At 42.4% G+C, this 24,389-nt stretch overlaps 1 protein-coding gene across 1 annotated transcript in view; it reads left to right on the forward strand.

Annotated features, from left to right (window-relative positions):
- LOC308077018 (catenin delta-2-like) overlaps positions 1 to 24,389 on the forward strand; it is a gene marked incomplete at its 3' end in the record, with an annotated part of 629,209 nt that overhangs the window by 298,745 nt on the left and 306,075 nt on the right. The window contains exons 4-5 of the mRNA XM_080417546.1: positions 6,505 to 6,539; positions 9,595 to 9,696. Of these exons, the coding sequence (XP_080273672.1) occupies positions 6,505 to 6,539; positions 9,595 to 9,696 (137 nt within the window). The remainder of the gene's footprint in view (positions 1 to 6,504; positions 6,540 to 9,594; positions 9,697 to 24,389) is intronic.

Raw genomic sequence — 24,389 nt, forward strand, 5'->3', positions numbered from 1 at the left:
TTCTTCCATCATAAAGAGTGTTTCAATAAATGTATTTATGTTTTGTACATTTTGATTGGTTGACTCCATTCAGTATTGTGATTAGCTAGCAAGACACCGCCCACTTCACACAGGGTGTGATTTTTTAAAAGTATTTAGACATTTATACCCAGTAGACTGGCGGCCATCTTGGATTTAAATCTGACTTCCCTCCCCGTCTGAAAATTTTGATTATGGTATTTACTAACTATGCTGAAAGTTTCAGCCTTCTATCAAAAAGTGCACAATTTCTAGTGCCAAACAGCTATACTAATAGGGTTGATGGGATAAAACAGTGAAACGCGTTTTTTATTTTCAGGCTGCCCCAGACGTTGACAAACCGGATCCCCCCCCCCCCCCCCCACATTGACAAAACAGGCCGGTTCGGACCAAAATGCCAGGGCTTTATTTTGGTCCCAGTCCGCCCCTGGTGTGTGTGTGTGTGTGTGTGTGTGTGTGTGTGTGTGTGTGTGTGTGTGTGTGTGTGTGTGTGTGTGTGTGTGTGTTTGTGCGTGCGTGCGTGTGTGCGTGTGCGTTGTGTGTTTGCATATGCATGCTGAGGAATACACAATACAGCGCACCACTCATTTCCAGCCCCCAAATAATTTGCCAAAGACTACGATTTGTATGATAAAATAATGTCTCACTCACTCACTCACTCACTCACTCACTCACTCACTCACTCACTCACTCACTCACTCACTCACTCACTCACTCACTCACTCACTCACTCACTCACTCACTCACTTCCTTGTCCCCCTCTCTCTCTCTCTCTCTCTTTCTCTCACCCCCCCCTCTCTCTCTCTCTGACTCTCTCTCTCTCTGACTCTCTGACTCTCTCTCTCACCCCCCCCCTCTCTCTCTCTCTCTTTCTCTCTCCCCCTCTCTCTCTCACCCCCCCCCTCTCTCTCTCTCTGACTCTCTCTCTCTCTCTCTCTCTCTCTCTCTCTCTCACCCCCCCCCCTCTCTCTCTCTCTGACTCTCTCTCTCTCTCTCTCTCTCACACCCCTCACCCGCCTGTCCGTTTGCATTGAACAAATGTAGTTTATCCCGGCAGTGCTATCAGTGCACACATAATACACATAATACACATAATACACATAATACAGTGCCAGTCATATGGCTCCTGGGGAAGGAAATCATTAAACCAACATAAGCTAGGAGGAAGCATATAGGCCAGACCGCTGTTTGTTTTAAACCTATATTTATCCAAGGATCACGCCTGCTCATATGTTCTCCCTGCTTGACATTGTACATTAATTGTATTACACATTCATTACACAGTACACACATGGGTCTGCCACCAGACCAACTACAAATCTTTGCTCAAGGGTGTTACTTTTACGGTACAGTAGTTACTGGCAGGATTAGATTCCCTGGGATGGGATGGTGGGGGGGATCCTATCCTGTGTGCCGCCTTACCTCTGATGCCTAAACTCGTTAGGCATGTTTTACTATTTAAAAAAAACATTTAAAAATAGTTCAAATAGCCGATGGCGCGAAGCAACACGTTTTGAGCTTGTAGATCTGCTATACTTTTGTTGTTTTTTAATTTGAATCCTGAAAAGTAGCAGGTTTCCGCCTGACAGCGACAATATCTGATATGTTTGGTGATATATGACACCATCTGACTACTTAAAAATGTGTCACAATTTTGTCAATTTGTCAAAATAGCTGATCTACAAGCTCGCAGTGCATCACAATGTGAAAGCACTGTGAGCTTTTTTTTCTACAACAAATCGAACCCTGGTTATACATTTTTATAGTAGTTATTGTGTGAGTCATTGATACGACTGTTTTGTTCTTCAAGCTGGGATGCAACAATGAGAGGTTTATTCTTTCAATAATAATAATACAAAGCTCACTTGACAGTAACACCGTCCTCATGCAAAGCCTTTCCTCCACCTTTTGATGAGCTAATGAATGGTTTTAATGAATTTAGCATAATTCTCCTAGTGCTAAATTAACCCATTAAAACCTGTGGACATGATTCTACATTGTCTTCTAAATCCTAACAGATTTCTGAAAAAAAAAAAAAACCTATGTTGCTATTATATCAGTGTTGCTAAAACGTTTTCATCTCGATGACCCCCAACATTATATGTAGTTGGCCGTGGACCCCCATCTCAAAATATTTAGTTTCAGGGACCCCCAGAAGCAAATATTTGAGTTAAAGTTTGCTTTAAAAATATGTATTTATTATTAAAAGATTTGCAAAAATGTTCATGTTTCTTTCAAAAATAGCAGATCTACAAGCTCATAGCGCGGCACGAAGTGACGCGCTATGAACTTGTATATCTTCTATTTTTGAATAGGCAAAGTATATACATTCAGAGATTTGCACAAATTTTCACGTTTTTTCAAAAATAGCAGATCTACAAGCTTGTGCCGCGCTATGAGCTTGTAAATCTGCTATTTTTGAATAGCCATAATGGTTAAAGTGGTTAACATCTAAAATGACATGGCTTTCCCGGTTTTAATGCGTTAAGAAGCCATCCTGGCAATCCTCCTGCTATTCATTGCTTGCAGCCCTTGTTAGCGTTGCGCGAGTGCTTCAGAATGAAGTTGCAGGCTATACATAATAAAAGCTCAAAGCAGAATAATTTGCCAAAGGTGATACAGAAGGTATCAAATTATAATGTGCAAACATTAAAATGTCGAGAGAGCCATTTACCTCTTAACTGAGACCTTTAGATAGACTGGCAGAGGGAAATGGGTGTTAGTAAAAAATGGTTGGTGCTGTATTATAGACTTTAGTGCTGTCTTTGCTATATACTCAATCTCTTGATTAGCATAATCTCAAATGCTATGGTAAGTGGCAGAGGAAGTACTCTTTTTTTTTTACTTAAAAGTAGCAATGCCACAATGAAGAAATACTGTTACAAGTATACAGAATAATACGTTTTGTACATCCAAGACATTCATCTCAGCCTTTATTTTTTTCACATAGGTGTCAGTGTTTAGCAAGTGAACCATCTTGTTCATGGTTCATTGGAGAGAACCCTTTGCCCCTTTTTCATCACATATTTGCGTATAATTTTCAGTTCCATTATTACTCAACGCGTAGCTCCTGTCTCCTCAGACCCCCCCATGTCCCGTACATCTCAGTCTCAGTTATGTATGCTTAAGAGTGTCTGCGGTAGCCAAGTTTGAATATTGTGTTTATTTTTTTAATAACCGCTTTATTTTGTGATTTTGTGATGTTACTGTAGCTTTAAGAAGAAAGTTCAGGTTTGTTAATTACAAATTGCTAACACCTGAGTGTGCAGGGCAGTACAGATTCAGTTGATGCTCAAGATGAGGTCAGAGCTTTTGATGTAGTATATTGTTGTTTAAGAACTTTTTAGATCACTTCTGTAAGAGGGAATACATCTTTTTGTGATTCTTTTTACATCGGAGTCCTGTGAAGTTTTAGTTTTTCTGCTCAAGGGAATATACACGAGTATAGAAAAGGTAAAGCTGAGCTTCAACCACTCACAGTCTACGATATGGAATGTTCTGCCGATACGTCTACTGGAGTTGTCTTCTCACCAATTCAAGAAAGATCTGAAATCACTTCTCTTAACTACCAAATACTTTCCATGGACTGCCTAGTTAAAGCTGGGTCTATTCAATGTTTTCCCCAGAGGTTTAGTCGTTGTGCCTATGGCTTTTATAGTTGTGAATGCTAGTTGTTTCTTTTCTATGGTACATTGCCTATATTGATTTCTTCCCGCTCTACTCTACCTGCATGAACTAGTTTTGAGTTGCTTTGTGAGTGAAATAAACAAGTACATTTACAAACAAACAAATTTCACTTGAGTAAAAGTACATAATTAAGTATTGTCATCAATACTAACACCAAAGTAAAAGTACTCAGATAAAAAGGGGGGGAAACTGCCTAGTGCTTTAAAAATAGCAGATCTATAAGCTCACAACGCGTCGTGATGTGACACGTTGTGAGCTTGTAGATCTGCTACTTTCAACCAAAAATATTTTGCCCCCCAGAATATAGAAGCTATGGTTCCTGTGTTTAAGACCAGGTGACTGTGTAAATCCTCAAGGGGAATCTGTCAGGTTGATTTATTACAGACATGCATCAATTCCAGAGATTCTAAAAGCCTCTCTAGCACACAAAATGTGAGCGGTGTAGTCTGCTACGAAAACTGACAGATGATCTTTACTGCTAGTCTCATGTATGTGCATGCACTGGAGTCTGGAATACCAAGCAGCTGAATGGGAAACACAGGCATGCATGCATGCACGCACACGCACACGCACACGCACATGCGCACGCACACACACATACATGTACGCTCCTTAGACTGTAAAAATAAATATGTGGCGGTTTCTACTGACCTGTTTTGAGGCCTTTTTCGGCAAATTCAAATCCTCCATCTTGGAATTTCCGGTCCCTATTGGCTGGAAGGTTAGCGAGGGCAGGTATTAGCTACTTCTTTGTCACTCATTAACTTTAAAATTAATTGGACCATAATTTACAAAAACGCATAACATGGTAATTGAAAGAGGACTTTAAACTAGCGAATGAAAGCATAAAGTATTTATGACAATGATTGTTAACGTATTACAATCAAGTGTAAAAGTCTGGTTAAATCCCCATTGTAATCAATGGCGTGGTCATTCCTCTGCAGCCTGCAGGGGGTAAATGGCAAACACCTTCTAATCTAGGCCTTTAATGAGAACTGCAGCGCTGTGCTGAAAAGCACTTCCTTATTGGCTTCATATCCAGTGGAGCTTTTTTGCCGCCTGGCGCGCGCACACGCACGCACGCACGCACGCACGCACGCACGCACGCACGCACGCACGCACGCACGCACGCACGCACGCACGCACGCACGCACACACGCACACACGCACACACACACACACACACACACACACACACACACACACAGAGACAGTAACTGGCATTGACTGTCAAGTCTAGACATCCAGTCTAATGTCTTACAGTAGATGAAGTCAGATGAAAAAGTCTTTATAAATCAGTTAGAACGTCTGTGTAGACATTGATCAGACAGCAGCTGATCAATACTCCTCAATTCTAAATCTACCTCTCTCTGTGTCTATCTGTTTGACTCTGTTTCTCTCTCTCTCTCTCTCTCTCTCTCTCTCTCTCTCTCTCTCTCTCTCTCTCTCGCTCTCGCTCTCTGTTTCCATCTGTTTGACTCTGTCTCTCTTTCTCTCTCTGTCTCTCTTTCTCTGTTTCTACTTTATCTGTTTGACTCTCTCTCTCTGTTTCCATCTGTTTGACTCTGTCCCTCTCTCTCTCTCTCTCTCTCTCTCTCTCTCTCTCTCTCTCTCTCTCTCTCTCTCTCTCTCTCTCTCTCTCTCTGTCTCTCTTTCTCTGTTTCTACTTTATCTGTTTGACTCTCTCTCTCTCTCTGTTTCTATATGTTTAGCCTCGATCTCCAGGCTTTTATTGTTTAGTGTTGCTAAAAAATAAAAGCCTGGCCCAGCGCGTCGGTGTACTCGGTATAAGGAAGTGTTTCACTTCCCAACCAACCAGAGTGCAGTGGGCGTCGCTCGTAATGTTGTGTTAACGGGGCGGGGGTTGACGGACAGATCGGTGAACCAATGGGATCAGCCGCAGTCTCTCGCCGGCTCTTTACACCCCGCCCCTCTATACACGAAATCAGGAGCGTTGGGGCAGTCTACTATCTGTTTGACTCTATATCTCTCTCTATCTGTTTGAGAGAAACCATGCCAGTGCTTAAAAGAGGTGTTGCATTTCCCAACATGATGGCACAGCCTGGGAAAGTGCAGAGTCCTGGAATAAAGAGGTGGCTAATCTCTCTCTCTCTCTCTCTCTCTCTCTCTCTCTCTCTCTCTCTCTCTCTCTCTCTCTCTCTCTCTCTCTCTCTCTCTCTCTCTCTCTCTCTCTCTCTCTATCTCACTCTCTCTGTCTTTATCCATGCACTCTCTGTCATTATGTGTGTCAGTGTCCCTGCACGCTGCACATAACTGGTCCTCACTGATGCTCAGTATAAGATGTCTCCTCACTCTGTGTCTCAGAGGAGGGCTCTGGACAGTTCAGGAACCTGCCTACCAGTGACATCATTAGAGGGGATTCCAAGCTAATAGAAACGACAGCCTTTCTCTTGTGTGTGTGTGTGTGTGTGTGTGTGTGTGTGTGTGTGTGTGTGTGTGTGTGTGTGTGTGTGTGTGTGTGTGTGTGTGTGTGTGTGTGCGCGTGTGTGCGTGTGCGTGTGTGTGTGTGTGTGTGTGTGTGTACACATCACGTGTGCACATCTAATCAATGTGTTCCTTCAATAACAAGTAACTTCTGTTAACCACTTGAACCCTATAGCATCCATATTCTGGAACATCAGCCAAAAATAGCAGATCTACAAGCTCACAATGAGTTGCGTCGTTGCGACGCTTTGCGAGCTACCATTCCATTGATGAAGATCTAATTTCTGAACAATCCACAATGTGTTTAGCTCTGTCATTAATGTTTTATACGTATTGTTCCTCTCTCTCTTGCAGCTCAGCAGACGAACAGTTTCGCTGGAACACTCAAGGTGAGGTTCAAGGTCAATGTGCATGGTGTGTGTGTGTGTGTGTGTGTGTCCCAGGGGTAATCCCCCCTCCCCCCTTCTCTCTCTCTCTCTCACACACACACACACACACACACACACACACGCACACAGAAGGCAAGCAGGCATGGAGAAAGATGGGCAGACCCACGTGCATGCACAGACCGACAGACTATACATAAACATACATACTGTACAAGCACATACACAAACATATAGAAGCCAGCAGACAGTGTGACACGCACACAAATACCCGCACGCACGCACACACACACACACACACACACACACACACACACACACACACACACACACACACACACACACACACACGTACAGTATCTTTGCATCAGATGATTGAACAGCATCCTCTCCAGTGCTGCTAATCTTCTCTGTTGGTATCACGTTACATAATGAGGCTGCTTATCAAATTGTGATATAATAGGTTTTGTTTGTTGAGTGTGCAAATCAGATCAAACCGCATCGATCATGTGTACCGCGCTCCGACGATCACGATCAATAGACTTTATTAAGTCTGACCTGAACACGCCACGCAGGCGACGTCTTGCTTGTCGGATACATCTCCATCACGTCTTTCTTCAATGTTTAGCATTCAGGGATCGGCTTCAAAGCAGCCTGTTGTCTGTTATCTGGACTGACACGACCACAGAGGCAGTGGTGTAAACTTAAAGTACATTTACTCAAGTGCTGTATTTAAGTACAATTTCGAGGTATTTTTTACTTTAGTGGAGTGTTTCCAATCTTCTGTACTTCCACTCCACTACATCTCAGAGGCAAATATTGTACTTTTACTCCACTACAATTATTTGAAAACTTTAGTTACTAGTTACTTTGCAGATATAAATTATTATTACATTATAAAAACATACATTAGCCCTATTTTATACCTACTGTAGGCTATTTGAAAATAGCCGATCTACAAGCTCACAACGCCTCGCATCGCGACGCGTTGTGAGCTTGTAGATCTGCTATTTTCAATCATTTCAGTACTATACTTTTGGTACTTTAAGTACATTTTGATACCAATACTTTTACTCAAGTAAATTTTGATCTCCGGACTTTTACTCGTAACAGAGTACTTCTACATTGCAGTATTGATACTTTTACTTAAAGTAAAACATTTGTGTACTTTTCCCCCCACTGGATACATCTCCATCACGACGTCTTTCTGCAACGTTTTGCATTCAGGGATCGGCTTCAAAGCAGCCTGTTGTCTGTTATCTTGACTGACGTGACCACCACAGAGGAATACGCTGAACGCATTATAAATCTATGGCATGCATGCACTCGTACACAATGCATTTACATAACTGTCACCGTTGGATGGGAAACGCTTTCCAGTGGATCCCATTGTAGTTTGTCAGATCTGCAAGCTCCGGCTTCACCGATACCTAGAACTACCTAGAAATCATCCCATTGAATGGGGCTGTTATCACCCTTATCATCCCATAGCTATGGTCCCTATAGGTCCCTACTGGCCTACCAGAAGGCTCTGGTAGGCCGTTATATAATCAGCAGTGGTGGAAAAAGTACTCAAATGTTTTACTTGAGTAAAAGTGTCAATACTGCAATATAGAAATACTCTGTTAGGGCGCGCCCCCACCAAGAGTTGGCTGGCTGCTGTTTGCAGAATCTGCCAATGCATTGTCAATGCAAATGCGTTGATTCACGCAAGAGCAGATTTTTCCGCCTCTCGCGCAGACCTTGCGTTTATCTGCTCTCCGCGACTAAGCATAAAACTGCTGGAGGCAGGCGCTGATTTTCTCCCTCTGTCCAATCGGGTGAGTCGAAGGCGGACCGTCTCAAGACTCAGGAAGCAACATGGTGCTCAAGGCTCAAGGCAGCAGCCGATGCGGGCTACGGGGAGGCTCCTGAAAGTGAGTGACAGGCGCGACACTCCCGTTTTTTAGAATCCGCTGGCTGCAAAAAAACTGTGGCCGCGCACAACCTGCGTTTATCAGCGGCCAGCCAACTCTTGGTGGGGGCGCGCCCTTACAACTAAAAGTCCAGAATAAAAAATGTACTACTGGCATCAAAAGTAAAAGTACTAAAATGTTTGAAAATAGCAGATCTATAAGCTCACATCGCGACGCGTTGTGAGCTTTAGATCGGCTATTTTCAAATAGCCTAGGTAAAAATAGGGCTAAAGTGGTTAATGTATGTTTTATAATATAATAATTTATATATGCAAAGTAATTAGTAACTAAAGTTTTCAAATAATTGTAGTGGAGTAAAAGTACAATATTTGCCTCTGAGATGTAGTGGAGTGAAGTAAAATTACTATATTATTTTAAATACTCCGCAGTAAAGTCTTTGAGTAAATGTACTTAGTTACTTTACACCACTGACAGCAGCGATATATAAATGGACAGCAGTCTGAGGATGGATAATGCGTATTGATAATGAATTGATGTTGACCAGCTGACTAAAGAATACAGGGTATGGTGGTGTGTGAGAGGTTTACAACCGCTCATGAATCTCAGCGTTCCGAAAGAGAGAGAGAGAGAGAGAGAGAGAGAGAGTCCAACACATGCAGAGGATGAGCTGACGCATGCATATATGTTGCTGTCGCCGGGCAGAACAACCTTGTATGTCTATAACTGGAAATGGGGAAAAAAAGAACCTGTGTTCCAATGGATCCAGTGTCGTTATTATTTAACCACAAGCTCTTGTTATATTATATTATTTTTATTGGCTAAATATTTAGACGATATTTATAAAACCCACGTACACACTTAACCACACTCATCCATTTTTCTAAAATAGCAGATCTTTAATAGCAGAAATAACAAAGTAGGGCAATCATTTGCACACAACACAAATAAAGAAAAATAGTTGAAACATGGAGATACAAGGTTTCTGAAGTTGGAAGCTAAGACACATTTCCTTGCAAGAAAAACAGCATTTATAACTGAAGATAGTAGTTAAAAGTTTTTGTCTAAAGTGAAGTAAAATACCTCTCTCTCTCTCTCTCTCTCTCTCTCTCTCTCTCTCTCTCTCTCTCGCTCTCTCTCCACAGATGGACAGAAGGACATAGAGGATGAGTTGACCACAGGTCTGGAACTGGTGGACTCCTGCATCCGCTCTCTCCAGGAGTCAGGAATACTCGACAGTGCAGAAAGTAAGAGCTGTGTATATGCGTGTGCGTGTGTGTGTGTGCGCTGTGCCGTGCATGCCGTGTTGTGCGTGCCGTGCTGTGCGTGTATTCCTAGCTTATATCTTCAACTTCTCTCTCTAAAGAGAGAGGCACTGAGGAGGTCCAGGTGTCATCTCCATTATTCTAAAGCAGTGGTTCTCAAAGTGCGGCCTAGGGACCCTCAGGGGTCCTCGAGGGGGGGGGGGCTACAAATGGAGCCTTGCGAGGTCTGCAACTCTGAGAGTTGTACCTCCACGTGTGCATAATATGTAATCAATGTATTCCTTCAATAACAAGCAACACGCTCAATAAGTCACTATATGCAATAACTCCACTTCTGTTCCTAAAACCAAATGGATCCTTACGGGTCCATTAGGTTCCATTTGTATACTCTCAGAGCTAGGGACCGTGTCCACAGAGAATGCTTTTTTGAGCTAGCAGGGCCAGTCCTCCATGTATTTCTATGGTAAAGACGTGCCGGTGCACTTCGTTTGGCCTTTGGCTGGAAACGGTTCAACTTCTGGAAAAGAGCGCCGGTTATTTGATCCTCCATCCTTATTGTATGTGACAACCCGATAATTTACGACCCGATGTTGAATCATTTCTACAACCAAGGGTTGAAAAGTCTGTGCGGGCATCACACTGTTTGTGAGTGCTATGGACATGATATCCAAAGCGCTGCTCAGCTCTAAAGGGGTTCTCTGTGGACAGCAGTGTCCACAGACACACACAACTTAAAAAGTTGTATGTGTTCTCAAAAGTTTGAGAACCACTGAAGTGTCTCTCATCCTTTCAACAATTTCATGATCCATTTAGTGCTGTTGACACACACACACACACACACGCACACGCACACGCACACGCACACACACACACACACACACACACACACACACACACACACACACACACATACACACACACAGCAAACTTTTAAATATACAGGGGTGTTTTTTGTCACTGAACTCCGTACTGCTGGTGACTGCATTCTGTTTTGCTAAATCTGTGTTTTGTTAATTAGCGCTGAGTCAGACCTTCATACCGTATCGTGGCAGGGACCTGACACAGTCAGAGTTCCATTTTATTAATCTTTTTTTTCTCTCAGTTTTTCCCCTTTTCTCCCCAGTATTGGTCGTTGCCAAGTCAACCCTGCCGTGTTAAAACGAGCTGTGGTCAGGCAAATTGTTGGCATTTTGCTATCTGAGGTACAGTGAGAAAAGTCAAAAAGCGCTCAGGGCTGGACTAGCACAGATATTTCCTCACTATTTAGATCAGGGGTCTTCAATGTTTTTTCAGGCCAAGGACCCCCTAGCTGAGAGAGATGAAGCAGGGACCCCCTTGTATAAAATTGTGTTACAGATTAAACTTTTTCACAGATTTCATAGATAGCTGGATTCATGTTTTCAGATAGTTAACCCTCAATATTTAGTCAATTTGACCGTTGGCTCTGTACTTGGTCTGCTCCTTTTCCCTCTACACAGACTCTCAAAAAATAGCCGATCTACAAGCTCACAACGCCTCGCAGTGCGAGGCGTTGTGAGCTTGTAGATCGGCTATTTTAGGCTAATGTTCCTCACCACACAACGATTTAGCGGACCCCCTGTAGTAACTTTGAGGACCCCTTGGGTGTCCCGGACCCCCTGTTGAAGACCCCTGATTTAGAGAGGACATTATTTGGATTAATATGCATGCATTAATCTAGTCTCGTCTATGTATTAACCCATTAAAACCAGGAAAGCATCGGTGTCATTTTAAATTTTAGCGTTATGCTATTCAAAAATTTGCATATCTACAAGCTCACCCTTCGTGCCGCGCTGCAAGCTTGTAGCCTGAAAACCAGACGAATCTGCCATTGCAAAAAAGATTTGGTCTGGCACTGCTCAGTTGTGATTGGATTTCACTCCCTCCGAAGTAGTGACGGACCAATCAGGGCCCAGTATGCAAATATGGGGCGGGTTTATCACCAGAGGCATTTTTTTTGTTCGCCCCTTGGGAATGCCTGGTTCCACACAGAGATTCCAGACTAATACCTACGCAGTGATATTAGTCTGGCTATGCGAGGTTAGCGAGCTTGTGCATCTGCTATTTATTTTTAAGTTAAGTGGTGAGATTGGTGGGCTACAAATACTTTTAAGTGGGCCCTGATCCAGTAAGTTTGGGAGCCGGGCCCCTGGTGTGCAGTAGATATATGACTGTAGGCGCAGGGCAGTTTCCAGTCTGAGCACCAAGCTATCATTCAGACGGCCCCACCGGAGCTAAGTTGACAGGCCAAAGTCACAGTTTCTTTTTTTTCTGCTGCCTGAGCCCGAACTAAATAAAGCTATAGTCTTTGTGCTGCCCTTGGCTCACTAAAACCCTGCTATTAGATTGTGTTGGACAGGGACAGAACAGCAGACGGGGCACCCTGATGTAGTTTGGGTTCCAAAGAAAAGAGGGGAGTGTTAAGGGTGACTGCACACTCCACATCGCAACACCTCTGTGGTCATAAAGTTCCTTATGTCTCTGAGTCACGTCTACGAGGCAGCACTCATGCACTTTGCACCATTGTAAACCATCTGTAAAGCCTATAATGCATACTACTACACCAGGACATATGACGTTTCTTCTGTTCGGCTGGCTATAGACTATAGCCTGGAATCCAGACTGATTGCTTTTTTTTCTTTCACTTCGCTGCTCAGTCTGGTAAAGCTGGCCTTACACTACAGGATTTTTTCAATCTTAAACGATTTTGAAATCTGGTATCATCACACACCACAGGATAATCGTATAAAATTCAGTGTTTTTTTGGACAGCCAGCTGCCCTCCTGAGCTACACCTCGCAATAAACACACACACACACACACACACACACACACACACACACACACACACACACACACACACACACACACAAAAGGGGCCTGTTGCCTGGTTTGTGCTTCGTCTTACCACGTGCATTGCGTCAGCGCTGATCTACAAGCTCACAACAAGTCTCATCCGCGGGCGGCACTTGTGGTCTTGTATAATAATGTTATCCGCTCGACACTGTCGAGCAAGAAAAAATAAAGTTGCAACATTTTGCGAGAACGAAGGGTGCACGTTGTGCGACCAACCTGAAAGGTGGAGCATATAATGATCAGCATTGACCATAATATCGCAGCAGCAGCTACAATGAAGATGAAGCCAAGCCGTAATCTTATTATGATATACTGTGTTGGCTACTCCTATCGCAGCTCAAAAGTTATACACCGTGTCACAAATTGACAGCGTTCACAATTCATTGCAACTGTACATTTTACATTGTAAAAGCCTCCGACTTTGGAACCGACGTGGATATAATTAATTACCCACTGTACAAGCACAGTGACGCTGTCAATGGAGAGAACATTTTGGAAAGCGATGGAAGAACACTCCAAATGACACCAGTGCTGCGCTGTTCCTGCGTCTGTCCATACATAGTTTCATAAAGCATCATTATCTACTCGTCGATCATGCAGGGGTGTCACTTGCTAAAAAGAACATATTGCTGCAGTATGCATCTCGACCTCGTTCAACTTTGTATGAACGGCTGATTGTGTAGGTAGGTAGGCTAGTAACATAATAAGCTTTCTTATGAGTTATCCAGTGTCTTCCAAAGTAAAACTCAAGTCACTTCCTGACTTTTGGAAGTCAAATACGACCCTGGCCAGACTGAATAGCGAAGTGAGTAAAAGATTATCCTAGCGAATCAGTCTGGATTCCAGGCTAGCTACAGACAACATGATGTCATTCAGAGCTTTGGGTGGCCTCTGCATAGTCCACCAGAACAGTTTGGTTTGGGAGGACTCCCAAAGCAAAAAACACATCTGAGAGGCAAATGTGAATTCATACTGCCACACCACACTTCTGTGTTCTAGAAGCCAGACCCCCGCCCACCACGGCCAGCGCTGTTGGTGACTGAAGCATGCATGCTACAGCCATTACTGGAATCGATGGTTGGAAATCTCTGTGGGAGATTTGTGACGGAGGTGTGAAGGTTTTTCCCCCTATTTGCAATAGGTTGTGTTTATGGGTGGTCACTAGAGCGAGATTTTAGAGGTGTGTGTACCGCCTAAACATTCCCTGGGGATGGCGATCGCCAAACCCTAACGTTCACATTTTACCTCAAATTCAGTACTTTTATGCATATTTTCTCCATTTTTATTGCAGATTAATCCGACTCTAGCGTTATTCGATCTCAATCCACGTCCATCTACATGTCACATACGTGACAAACATAATATATAGACATGTTTTCTTGTCTTGTCTATTCTTGAAATAGGGCTTAGTGGACTTCCTCCACTGTGATAAGTTTGACAATATTTTTTAAACGTATTTATTATATTTGTTTATTTATATGTTCCCTCTTTTTTTGTCCCTCCTTCACATTATATGAATATCCAGCATTTTAAATGATCTGTGCCCGTGTGGCTTTAAGCATTTGAAGTGAATAAATTCACGTCATGATGATTTGAGATTCAGCGTGCATACGAAAGAAGCCATTAAATGTGGATGGCATTTACTTTACAGGTCAGCGGTATTGGAACACTGCATTCCCATCTACACCTAATGCCCACTGACCTTTCTTCATATTAGGAATGGTGGGTAATGGATGACATTTAAAGATTAGCTTCTGAACGCAGTGGTGCTCCATGTGCTGGATGGAATTCAACTGTGCGTGTGTGTGTGTGTGTGTCTGTGTGTGTGTGTCTGTGTGTGATGTGTGTATGTGTCAGTGGTGGAAAAAGTACTCAAATGTTTTACTTAAGTAAAAGTATCAATACTGCAATATAGAAATACTCTGTTACAAGTAAAAGTCCGGAATTCAAAATGTACTGGAGTAAAAGTACAAAAGTATTGGTATCAAAATGTACTTAAAGCACAAAAGTAGAGAGTACTCATTTTGCGGAATGTCCCAAAAGATAATTTATACATTTAATGTATGAAAATAGCAGATCTACAAGCTCACAATGCCTCACATCGCGACGCATTGTGACTGTGAGCTTGTAGATCTGCTATTTTCAAATGGCCGAAATATATTTAGGGCTGAAGTGGTTGGTGTGTTTTGTACTAATATTAAAAATCTACAAAGTAACTAAAGTGTTCAAATAACTGTAGAGGAGTAAAAGTACAACATTTGTGCTAAGATGTAGTGGAGTAGAAGTAAAAGTAATGTTGGTGTGTGTTCGTGTGTGTGTGTGTGTGTGTGTGTGTGTGTGTGTGTGTGTGTGTGTGTGTGCGCGTGTGCGTGTGCGTGTGCGTGTGTGCGTGTGTGTGTGTGTGTGTGTGTGTGTGTGTGTGTGTGTGATGGAGGGCATGGTGCATCCACTTGTGTGTGAGAGTAAGAGATGGATCGTGATGCAGTCGTGGTTTGGGGGATATATTTATATACACAATCGTGATGTCCTTCACTCAAATACACAGTGGTGGAAGAAGTAGGCTACTTGACTATCTTTTTATCAACTTAAAAGTAGAAATACCACAATGTAGAAGTGCTCTGTTATAAGTCAGTGAATTCCTTAAACTTACTTGAGTAAAAGTACAAAAGTATTGGTATCAAAATAATATTAACCCATTCAATCCGGGAACGCATCTGTGCATTTCTGTGGATATTCAAAAAATACCAGACATACAAGTTCATAGTGCGGCACAGAGTGCTGTGAGCTTGTAGATCTGCTATTTATTTTTTTTATCTAGAAAATGTGTGCAAATCCTTGAATATATATATATATATATATTTTAAGTCACATTTTGAGAATGGGTCCCGCATACCTAAAAATGTTTTCTAAATCCTAACAGTATGTTGCTATATCAGAACCACTGCTGTAAACTGTAGGAGATCAAAGACCCCCTGAAAAAAGGGAATATTTAAAGCGTATCTATACAACACGATGTGGCCTCCAGGCAGATGCCTCCTCTTTTCCACTTTGACAATAAAGCAGTTGTTGAAGCTCCAGTGGAGAGCCAGACATTGTGTAAATCAGATGTCAACAGATAATGTGATTCCTGCAGAGCTGACTCTGCCTTCACTGTGACTCTGACTGAGTTCAAATATAACACTGTCAATATGGGAGTTTTACTGAGTTCAAATACAACACTGTCAATATGAGAGTTTTACTGAGTTAAAATATAACACTGTCAATATGAGAGTTTTACTGAGTTCAAATATAACACTGTCAATATGAGAGTTTTACTGAGTTCAAATACAATACTGTCAATATGAGAGTTTTACTGAGTTCAAATACAGCACTGTCAATATGAGAGTTTTACTGAGTTCACATATAACACTGTTAATATGAGAGTTTTACTGAGTTCAAATACAACACTGTCAATATGAGAGTTTTACTGAGTTCACATATAACACTGTCAATATGAGAGTTTTACTGAGTTCAAATACAACACTGTCAATATGAGAGTTTTACTGAGTTCAAATACAACACTGTCAATATGAGAGTTTTACTTAAAAACAAGCAAACATCTCACCGGTCATAACCCCTCCATGGGTTACGGACATGCAGTAGCTGGCCAGTGACTTTGACCAGTTTCACTTTCAAAACCTTTGCATCATGCATGTCACACAAACAGAATGCGGCACACAACACCAATGGTTTTGATAATGTGGATTGTGGAAGTTAAATGGTGGATTTGTGGATAGGACTCTATATGAACAAACTTGTTATATCAACAAAACACATCGCATTCTGTTTGTGTGACATGCTACCTACTGTAGAGTTAAAAAATAATAGGAGTTGCTCACCCAGCGCATACCCCCTTTTCACCCCTTCTTCCGGGCTGTGGTGAAATGTGACGGGCGGGGCCTATGTGGGTCCTATGTGGCGCGTTTTGCACTGGTGCGCAGCCCCGTGCCCAAGCTTGTGCGCAAGCTCGTGAGTCGAGCCAATTGGTCAAACCGTTTTGGCTCGTTCATGTTAGTGGCCCCAGCCGTAATAAGCTGCAGTACCTATGAACGGCCAGCATGTCCAATGCGCTTCACTGCTCCCTCTCGGTTCTGGGGGCTTGGTTGAGGACTGTGAAACACAAGTCACAGATGTGTGTGTACCTTTAAACACACACACACACACACACACACACACACACACACACACACACACACACACACACACACACACACACACACACACACACACACACACACACACACACACACACACAATTTTTAATAAAGGGAGAAAATATATGAGCCGTCATCACCCGACCACAGAGTGTGTGTGTGTGTGTGTGTGTGTGTGTGTGTGTGTGTGTGTGTGTGTGTGTGTGTGTGTGTGTGTGTGTGTGTGTGTGTGTGTGTGTGTGTGTGTGTGTGTGTGTGTGTGTGTGTGTGTGTGTGTGTATTACTGTGAATGTTTAGACATTACAAGACTTGCTGCAATATACGCCTAATTTCACCCGAAGGGCTGAAGGCACACACACACACACACACACACACACACACACACACACACACACACACACACACACACAGTGTGTCTGTAAGAGAGAGCGATGAGGAGTTTGGATGCTCATGCAGGCACTAAGTGCTCGTCAATAATTCATAAAAAAGCCGGGGATGAATCAAGATGAGAGGAGACTGAGCCTGTTATGAGCAAGAACTGCACACACACACACACACACACACACACACACACACACACACACACACACACACACACACACACACACACACACACACACACACACACACACACACACACACACACACACACACACACACACAGAGGGAGGAAGAGGAAGGGGGAAAGAGATGGTGAGATAGATATAGTGGGGGAGAGGGACATATATAGAGAGAAGCAATGGTGTTAAAGTAACGAAGAACATTTACTCAAGTACTGTACTTAAAGGGATAATTCACTTTCAAAAAAACTTTGGGTCATTTTATCGTCTACTCAGGCTTTGTAAGCCCACCAGACCGTTTTTAAGTTGCTTGATTTAGTATTTAGATATTTGATAATCATTTTATCAGACACGCCCCCTTCCTATACAAACCCATTATAACTCCAAACTCCATTTTAACCTATCCTAATACGTGAGGGGGCCGTGTTTTTTTTATTACTTTTTTCACTTATTTTATTTTATTTTTTTATTGTATTTAATTTTTTTCATTTTCCAAAAAAATATAAAAAATAAATGAAAAAAGTTATCGAAAAAACACGGCCCCCTCGCGTATTAGGAGGGCAGGGTGAGTCACCAGAACCAAGGACGGGTGTTTTTGATGAATCTAACATGTTAAAAATAGAGTTTGAAGTTATAATGGGTTTGTATAGGAAGGGGACGTGTCTGATAAAATGAATATCAAATATCTAAATACTGAATCAAGCAACTTAAAAACGGTCTGGGGGGGCTTACAAAAGCCTGAGTAGACGATAATATGACCAAAAGTTTTTTTGAAAGTGAAATATCCCTTTAACTCTCTGTGCCACGCCCCGAGATATCCCGAGTTTTTCCCGAGTACCCTCCGTGCCAGCACGAGAAATCCCGAGTTTTTACTTTTGACTGTGGTCGCGCTATTCTGTTTATTTTTCATGATCACCTTCGCTTCCTGACTCCTTCAGACTCATTGGGTTCCGGTTTCATGACGCAGATTCCGTTTCCGGTTCTCATTTTCTTCCCGCGGTCATTTTCGGCCAGAATAGGGAAAGTCACGGTTTTTCACACGGTATAAAAAGCGAACGGAGAGGTCCACGTCTACTCTCTTTGGTCTGGGTGACGATCAGTCATCGTAGTCGTGTATCGCATCGTAATTTAGCCCGATCAACGATTGTCGAAAATGTCAACATCCGGTGATGTGACGTGAGCCTGTTTGGGAGGGGGCGAGTGAGCCAGCGAGGTCATCAATGTGTCGATTTGTTGCTCTCTACTGGTAGAACTGTATTTAAAAACCCAATCAGATCATTTATTTGAATGAAAAATTACAAAATAAAATAAATTAAAAAAACGCAAATTGCTGGCACTGGGGGAGTACTTTATGAAAATACTCTTGGCACTGAGAGAGTTAAGTAAAATTTTGAGGTATTTTTTACTTTACTGGAGTATTTCCAATGTTCAGTACTTTTATTTATACTCCATTACATCTCAGAGGCAAATATTGTACTTTTACTCCACTACAATTACGTGAAAACTTCCTAACTTAACTAGTTACTATAGTTACTTATACTTATACTTTAGATTATTATTACAAAACATACATTAACCACTTCAGCCCTATATATATATTTCGGCAATTTCAAAATAGCAGATCTACAAGCTCACAATGTGTTGCAATGCGACACATTGTGAGCTTGTAGATCTGCTATTTTCAAAAGATTAGTCTACCTTTTAGACTAAGGGAGAGAGAGAGAGCGAGAGAGAGAGAGAGAGAGAGAGAGAGGGAGAGAGAGAGGAGAGGGGTAGAGAGTGGGACAAAAGAGTGATAGAACAGCAAGAGGGAGAGAGAGGTGGTATAGAAAGGATAAATGTATATGTGTAATATACTGTTGCTGTCTGGTAGAAACCTCTCCATGTTTCAACCTTTTTTAAATATATTTGTATGTAAAAATATGTAAATTAGTTCCATTCATATAATATATATCTTCAGATAAAAGAAGAGAGAGAAGAGGGAGAACAAACAGATGACAGGATTTAGAAGAAGGTCTTTGTTATTATGAAGTGTAGATGTTATGAGAGAATATTCAATCACGAGAGAAATCCACAGACTACAGAGAGAGAGAGAGAGAGAGAGAGAGAGAGAGAGAGAGAGAGAGAGAGAGAGAGAGAGAGAGAGAGAGAGAGAGAGAGAGAGAGAGAGAGTGCGAGAGGAGGGGTGCACAGAAGTTGAGAAGAGAAAAGAGAAGAAAATCTCCAGAGGCAGAGGCTGCCAAGTGCAAATGAAATTACTCACGTTTGCTGCAGCTAATACAGTGATATTACATAGTTTTCACGCAGGCATGTTCACCCCCATGCCCTCCTGCTGGGTTGCAGACTCAGATGGCATTTAAACTTGTGGCGAAAAGTGGAGATATTTGACTAAATGCACGTTTTCTGCCTTTAACTTTCAAAATGATATGATTATGAAACTGTAGAGGACAATATCTGACTCCCAAGTCGCAGCAATCAATTATTGGGTGAGTGTACACAGAGCAACATAACTTAAAATGCCACCACGATGAGTGTGCTACCCGAGAGGGCATATAGGGTGATCTATGGCTGTGTATCTGGAATACATGAAATGTAGGTAATATCACCAGCTAATAGTGATATAAACAGACATGTCAGTAGCAGCAACCCGCCGCTATACCCAGGCAGGCACATACCAGCCCAGATATAGAGGCCATATTGTTATGTATGTTTTATGGTGCAATCCATAAACAAAATGAAAGATTGGCACCATATTCACCAGCGAATCACAGAGCATTAAAGTGAACTCCAAAGCGATGTTCTGAAGTTCTTACTACGGTAGCTTTCTTGATTATTATTATTACTTTAATCCATGGCGGCCGTCAGTCACATTGGCACACATTTTTGGCCACTTTTTGCTCGCAGTCCGCCCCTGGTCAAGGTACCCAAAGTCGCTTTACCAAATAAAACAAACAAAACAACTTAATTTAGACAAAATAACTAGTAAAAAAGAATAGAAAAAAGAAAACCTAGATTGTTAAAATTAAAAGGTAAAAGGGGGATTTGAATTAGGTGGAGAATGCAAGCTTGAAGAGGTTGGGGCAGCTTTGATGTGAGCTGGGAGAGAGTTCTAAAGAGAGCGGGCAGCGACTGAGAAGGCCCAGTCACCCCAGGCTCAGTGCTTCGTCTCGGGGACCACCAGGATCACCAGACCTGAGGGAGCGGGAGGGGGGCCGTGGCCGTGAACTTCGTGAAGGAGGTCAGACAGGCAGCGGGGAGCTTTGGGTATTGAGAGCCTTGTGAGTGGTGGAGCAGTGTTTTGAAATCTATTCCGTGTTTGACTGGGAGTCAGTGAAGGTCATGGAGGACTGTTGTGATGTGGTCTCTGGATCGGGTTCTGGCAGCAGAGTTTATTTCTTCTTTTTTTTGTGGTTACTTTTCATTTCATTTTGCAGGAGAAAAGAAAGAAAGGGGCCACAGTTACAGGCACAAAGTATCACATTGATTGTTAGCTGCCTCCACTGGCTTGAGCAAGAGAAGCTAAATTACACCACAATCCAACACATAAAAACATGCACCTGTATTATACTTTTATTTTTAGTTTTATGAATACAGATATTGACTACCACAACGAATACACATAAATACTGCTTCGCTATGTCCCCTGAGTGCACTGGCTACACCCCTCATTGCCTCATCTAGAGTTAAATCCCTAACCACCGCTCCCTGACACCAAGAACCAATGAAAGGTATCGTTTCTTGAGAACTTTGGTGGTGACTCCGTGTAGGAGGCTATTGCAGTAGTCGAGTCGGGATGTGATGAAGACGTGAATGAGTGTCTTTGCAGCAGTGTGTGAGCAGAGTGTAGTCGCATAGTGTGTGTCTATGGTGAAAATGGCAGATTTATAAGCTGTAAACAACGCGTCGCATTGTGACTACTTTTGTGTACACTCTTGTATGATGAAATAGGGCATACATTTACGTTTCTGCCTGACAGTAACAAAAATAATAATATTTAAAAAATGGTTTCACTCCAGTACATTAAAGACATTATATTGTACTTTTGGCTCCAATACATTTCTTGGAAAGGAAAATAAAAAAGTACGAAGTATGAATTGACCACGCCGATCTACAAAAATGTAATAGAAAAAAGAAAAAAAAAACACTCACAGGTGCCGTTTCTCCTTGGAACATTCAGTCGGCTCACATAATGAAGGGACTAGACTGTAATTGAGGTAGATTAGCTTTTCAGCCCTCTGCAGCCTGCTCCTTTCTTTCATCAGAGATAATAGAGGCTGTTCCAGAGAGCCTCTCACTTGAGTAGGGAACACGGTGAAATGTACCGGCATGCTGGGGCTGCCAAGCAGGAGGCCAGGCCAGGTTAGTGTGGATGGTAGTGAGGCAGGGCGGCACTTGAATGTGTGCCCGTAGGTGCTTTATCTCAGCGCCAGGTAATGATGTGCTTTCCTCCACCAGTGGTGGAACAAGTACTCTGATCTTTCTTACTTAGTTAAAAGTAGCGATACCACAACGTAAAAATACTCGGTGGTTCTCAAACTTTTAGGACCCCTAAATTGATATGTTTTTGGCCATGGACCCCCATCTGGAAATGTTTTGTGTCAGGACCCCCAGAAGAGATGCTTTGTGTAAAAAAATATATATATATATATAGATTAATTTTTATTCAAAATCTTCTTATACTTTGGAAGATTCATTTTATTTTTTCAATAATAGCCAAAGCTAAACTCTAAAATGACACAGATGCTTTCCCGGTTTTAATGGGCTAAGTAAAACAAGCGATACTACAACATAAAAATACTCTCTGACAAGTAAAAGGCCTTTATTTAATAATGTATATGATTAAAAGTTGGCGTCAAAATATGTACCAAAAGTGAAAGTATTTTCAAAATGCTTCCAAACCCTACATTTTCTACCCCTGAAAGTGGGCGGTCACCCAGGACAATAAACTGAACTTGTTTCTCTGTTATGAAGTTAGTTTTGTTGCTGCTGTCTGTTCCTCTCGCGTTTTTATATTGATTCCAGAAAGTTTTGCGCTTCTTTGCAGCCGTTGGTTGCAGAAGTGTTGTTTGGAGGGTCAAGAGTGTGGACGTATACAGAGCGAAATCCTACGTAAATCAACAAAATACACCTACATGTATAGCCCTAAGGAACATTGCCAGTGGTTTTACGGCTTTCAGCTTAAGTGAGAAACGGGTCTCTAGCTACTTTCCATGAACACTGCGTCTGATTGACGTGAACTTGTGCACGCACATCCCCACTAGGCCAAGGAAGAAATGCCACAGAATCCAGATTAAAAAAATAAGTTGATTGTATGACCTACAGTTCAAGAGTTATAGGCCAAAACGTGAATCTGCCTGTTATAGCACCACCATGAGGCTGATTTCTTCTTTGGCCTAGTTAGGAGGTGTGTACACAGAATTTATTTAAAAATAAATGTGTGACATGTGAGCCTTGTCCAGTGAAGGCACAGTCTCCCGACATGACTGTGGGAGAGCCCACCCGATTTTTTAAACTCTCTATCACTAATGTCGGGTGAAAATCACCCAATCACCCAAAAACCAGGGATGGGGGCAGGGAATCAAGCCTACCTTCTATGATGTCACTGAGCAGCCTGAAGGTACCCAAGGACCCACCCACGTCACGCATCAGCAACGCAATGAAAATCACATAACCATAATTGTGTGGGTGAAAATCACCCGACGTTGGTGTTCTAGGGCAGTGGTTCTCAAACTCAAGGACCCCCAAAATGATATGAATTTGGCCGCGGACCCCCATCTCAAATATTTTGTTCCAGGGACCCCCAGAGGCAAATATTTGAGTTAAAAATGTTGTCTTAAAAATATATATATATCCCAAGGTTTGCACAAATGTTCACAATTTTTCAAAAATAGCAGATCTACAAGCTCGGTGCCGCGCTATGAGCTTGTATATCTGCTATTTTTGAATAGCCAAAGTATAAAAGGTTAAAATTATTGTGACGCTATATTAACACATTTTGCTGGGGACCCTCTGGAACCCCCCCAAGTACCCCTGGGGGTCCCCGGATCCCACTTTGAGAACCAATGTTCTAGGGGTATAAGGGATGGCTCGTGGTGCTCAATTAAGCTACCGAACCCTACATTTTCTACCACCGAAAGTGGGCGGTCACCCAGGACAATAAACTGACCTGAACAAGTTCTGAACTTAGTTTTGTTGCTGCTGTCTGGTCCTCTCGCCTTTTTATATCGATTCCAGAAATATCTGTTTTGCGCTTCTTAGCAGCCGTTGCTTGCAGAAGTGTTGTTCGGAGGGTCAAGAGTGCGGACGTATACGGAGCGAAATCCTACGTAAATTAACAAAATACATCGATAGCCTAAGGAACATTGCCAGTGTATTTATGGCTTTCAGCGCAAGTGAGAAACGGGTCTCTAGCTACTTTCCAGCACTTCATTGTGTTCTTGGCCATCCGTTAACTTGACCACTTAACCTTGTTTATTGTTAGTTGGATAGAGTTCATGCCATTTACTCCCATCCTGCATTCTGTAAGTCGCTCTGCTACAGTAAATGCATAAACGGTAAATTGGGTAGTGAGAGAGAGAGAGAGAGAGAGAGAGAGAGAGAGAGGGAGAGGGAGAGGGAGAGAGAGAGATAATGAGTAATGGGGAGATAGAAACACCAATATGCTTTTGGGAAATGTTTTGTCTCCTTTATATCATGAACTCAATTGCAGAGATGTTGCACTGTAAGACTTTAGAGAGAGAGAGAGAGAGAGAGAGAGAGAGAAAGAGAGAGAGAGAGAGAGAGAGAGAGAGAGAGAGAGAGAGAGAGAGAGAGAGAGAGAGAGAGAGAGAGAGAGAGAGAGAGAAGGAAACAGAGAGAGACCAAAGGGAGTAAGAATTGGCACTTAATGAAATATTTACACACAGTTGAGTGCACAGGTCAGGGACCTAACCACCACTCAATAAAACCCAGCCCACACACACACGCGTGCACACGCACGCACATGCGCACGCACACACACACAGTCCTGTGTGTGCGTGTGGGTGCAGCATTGGGGATTGGGTGTTGTA

This window comes from Gymnoscopelus braueri, assembly GCF_963280865.1.
Source record: "Gymnoscopelus braueri genome assembly, chromosome: 21".
Lineage (NCBI taxonomy): Eukaryota > Metazoa > Chordata > Actinopteri > Myctophiformes > Myctophidae > Gymnoscopelus > Gymnoscopelus braueri.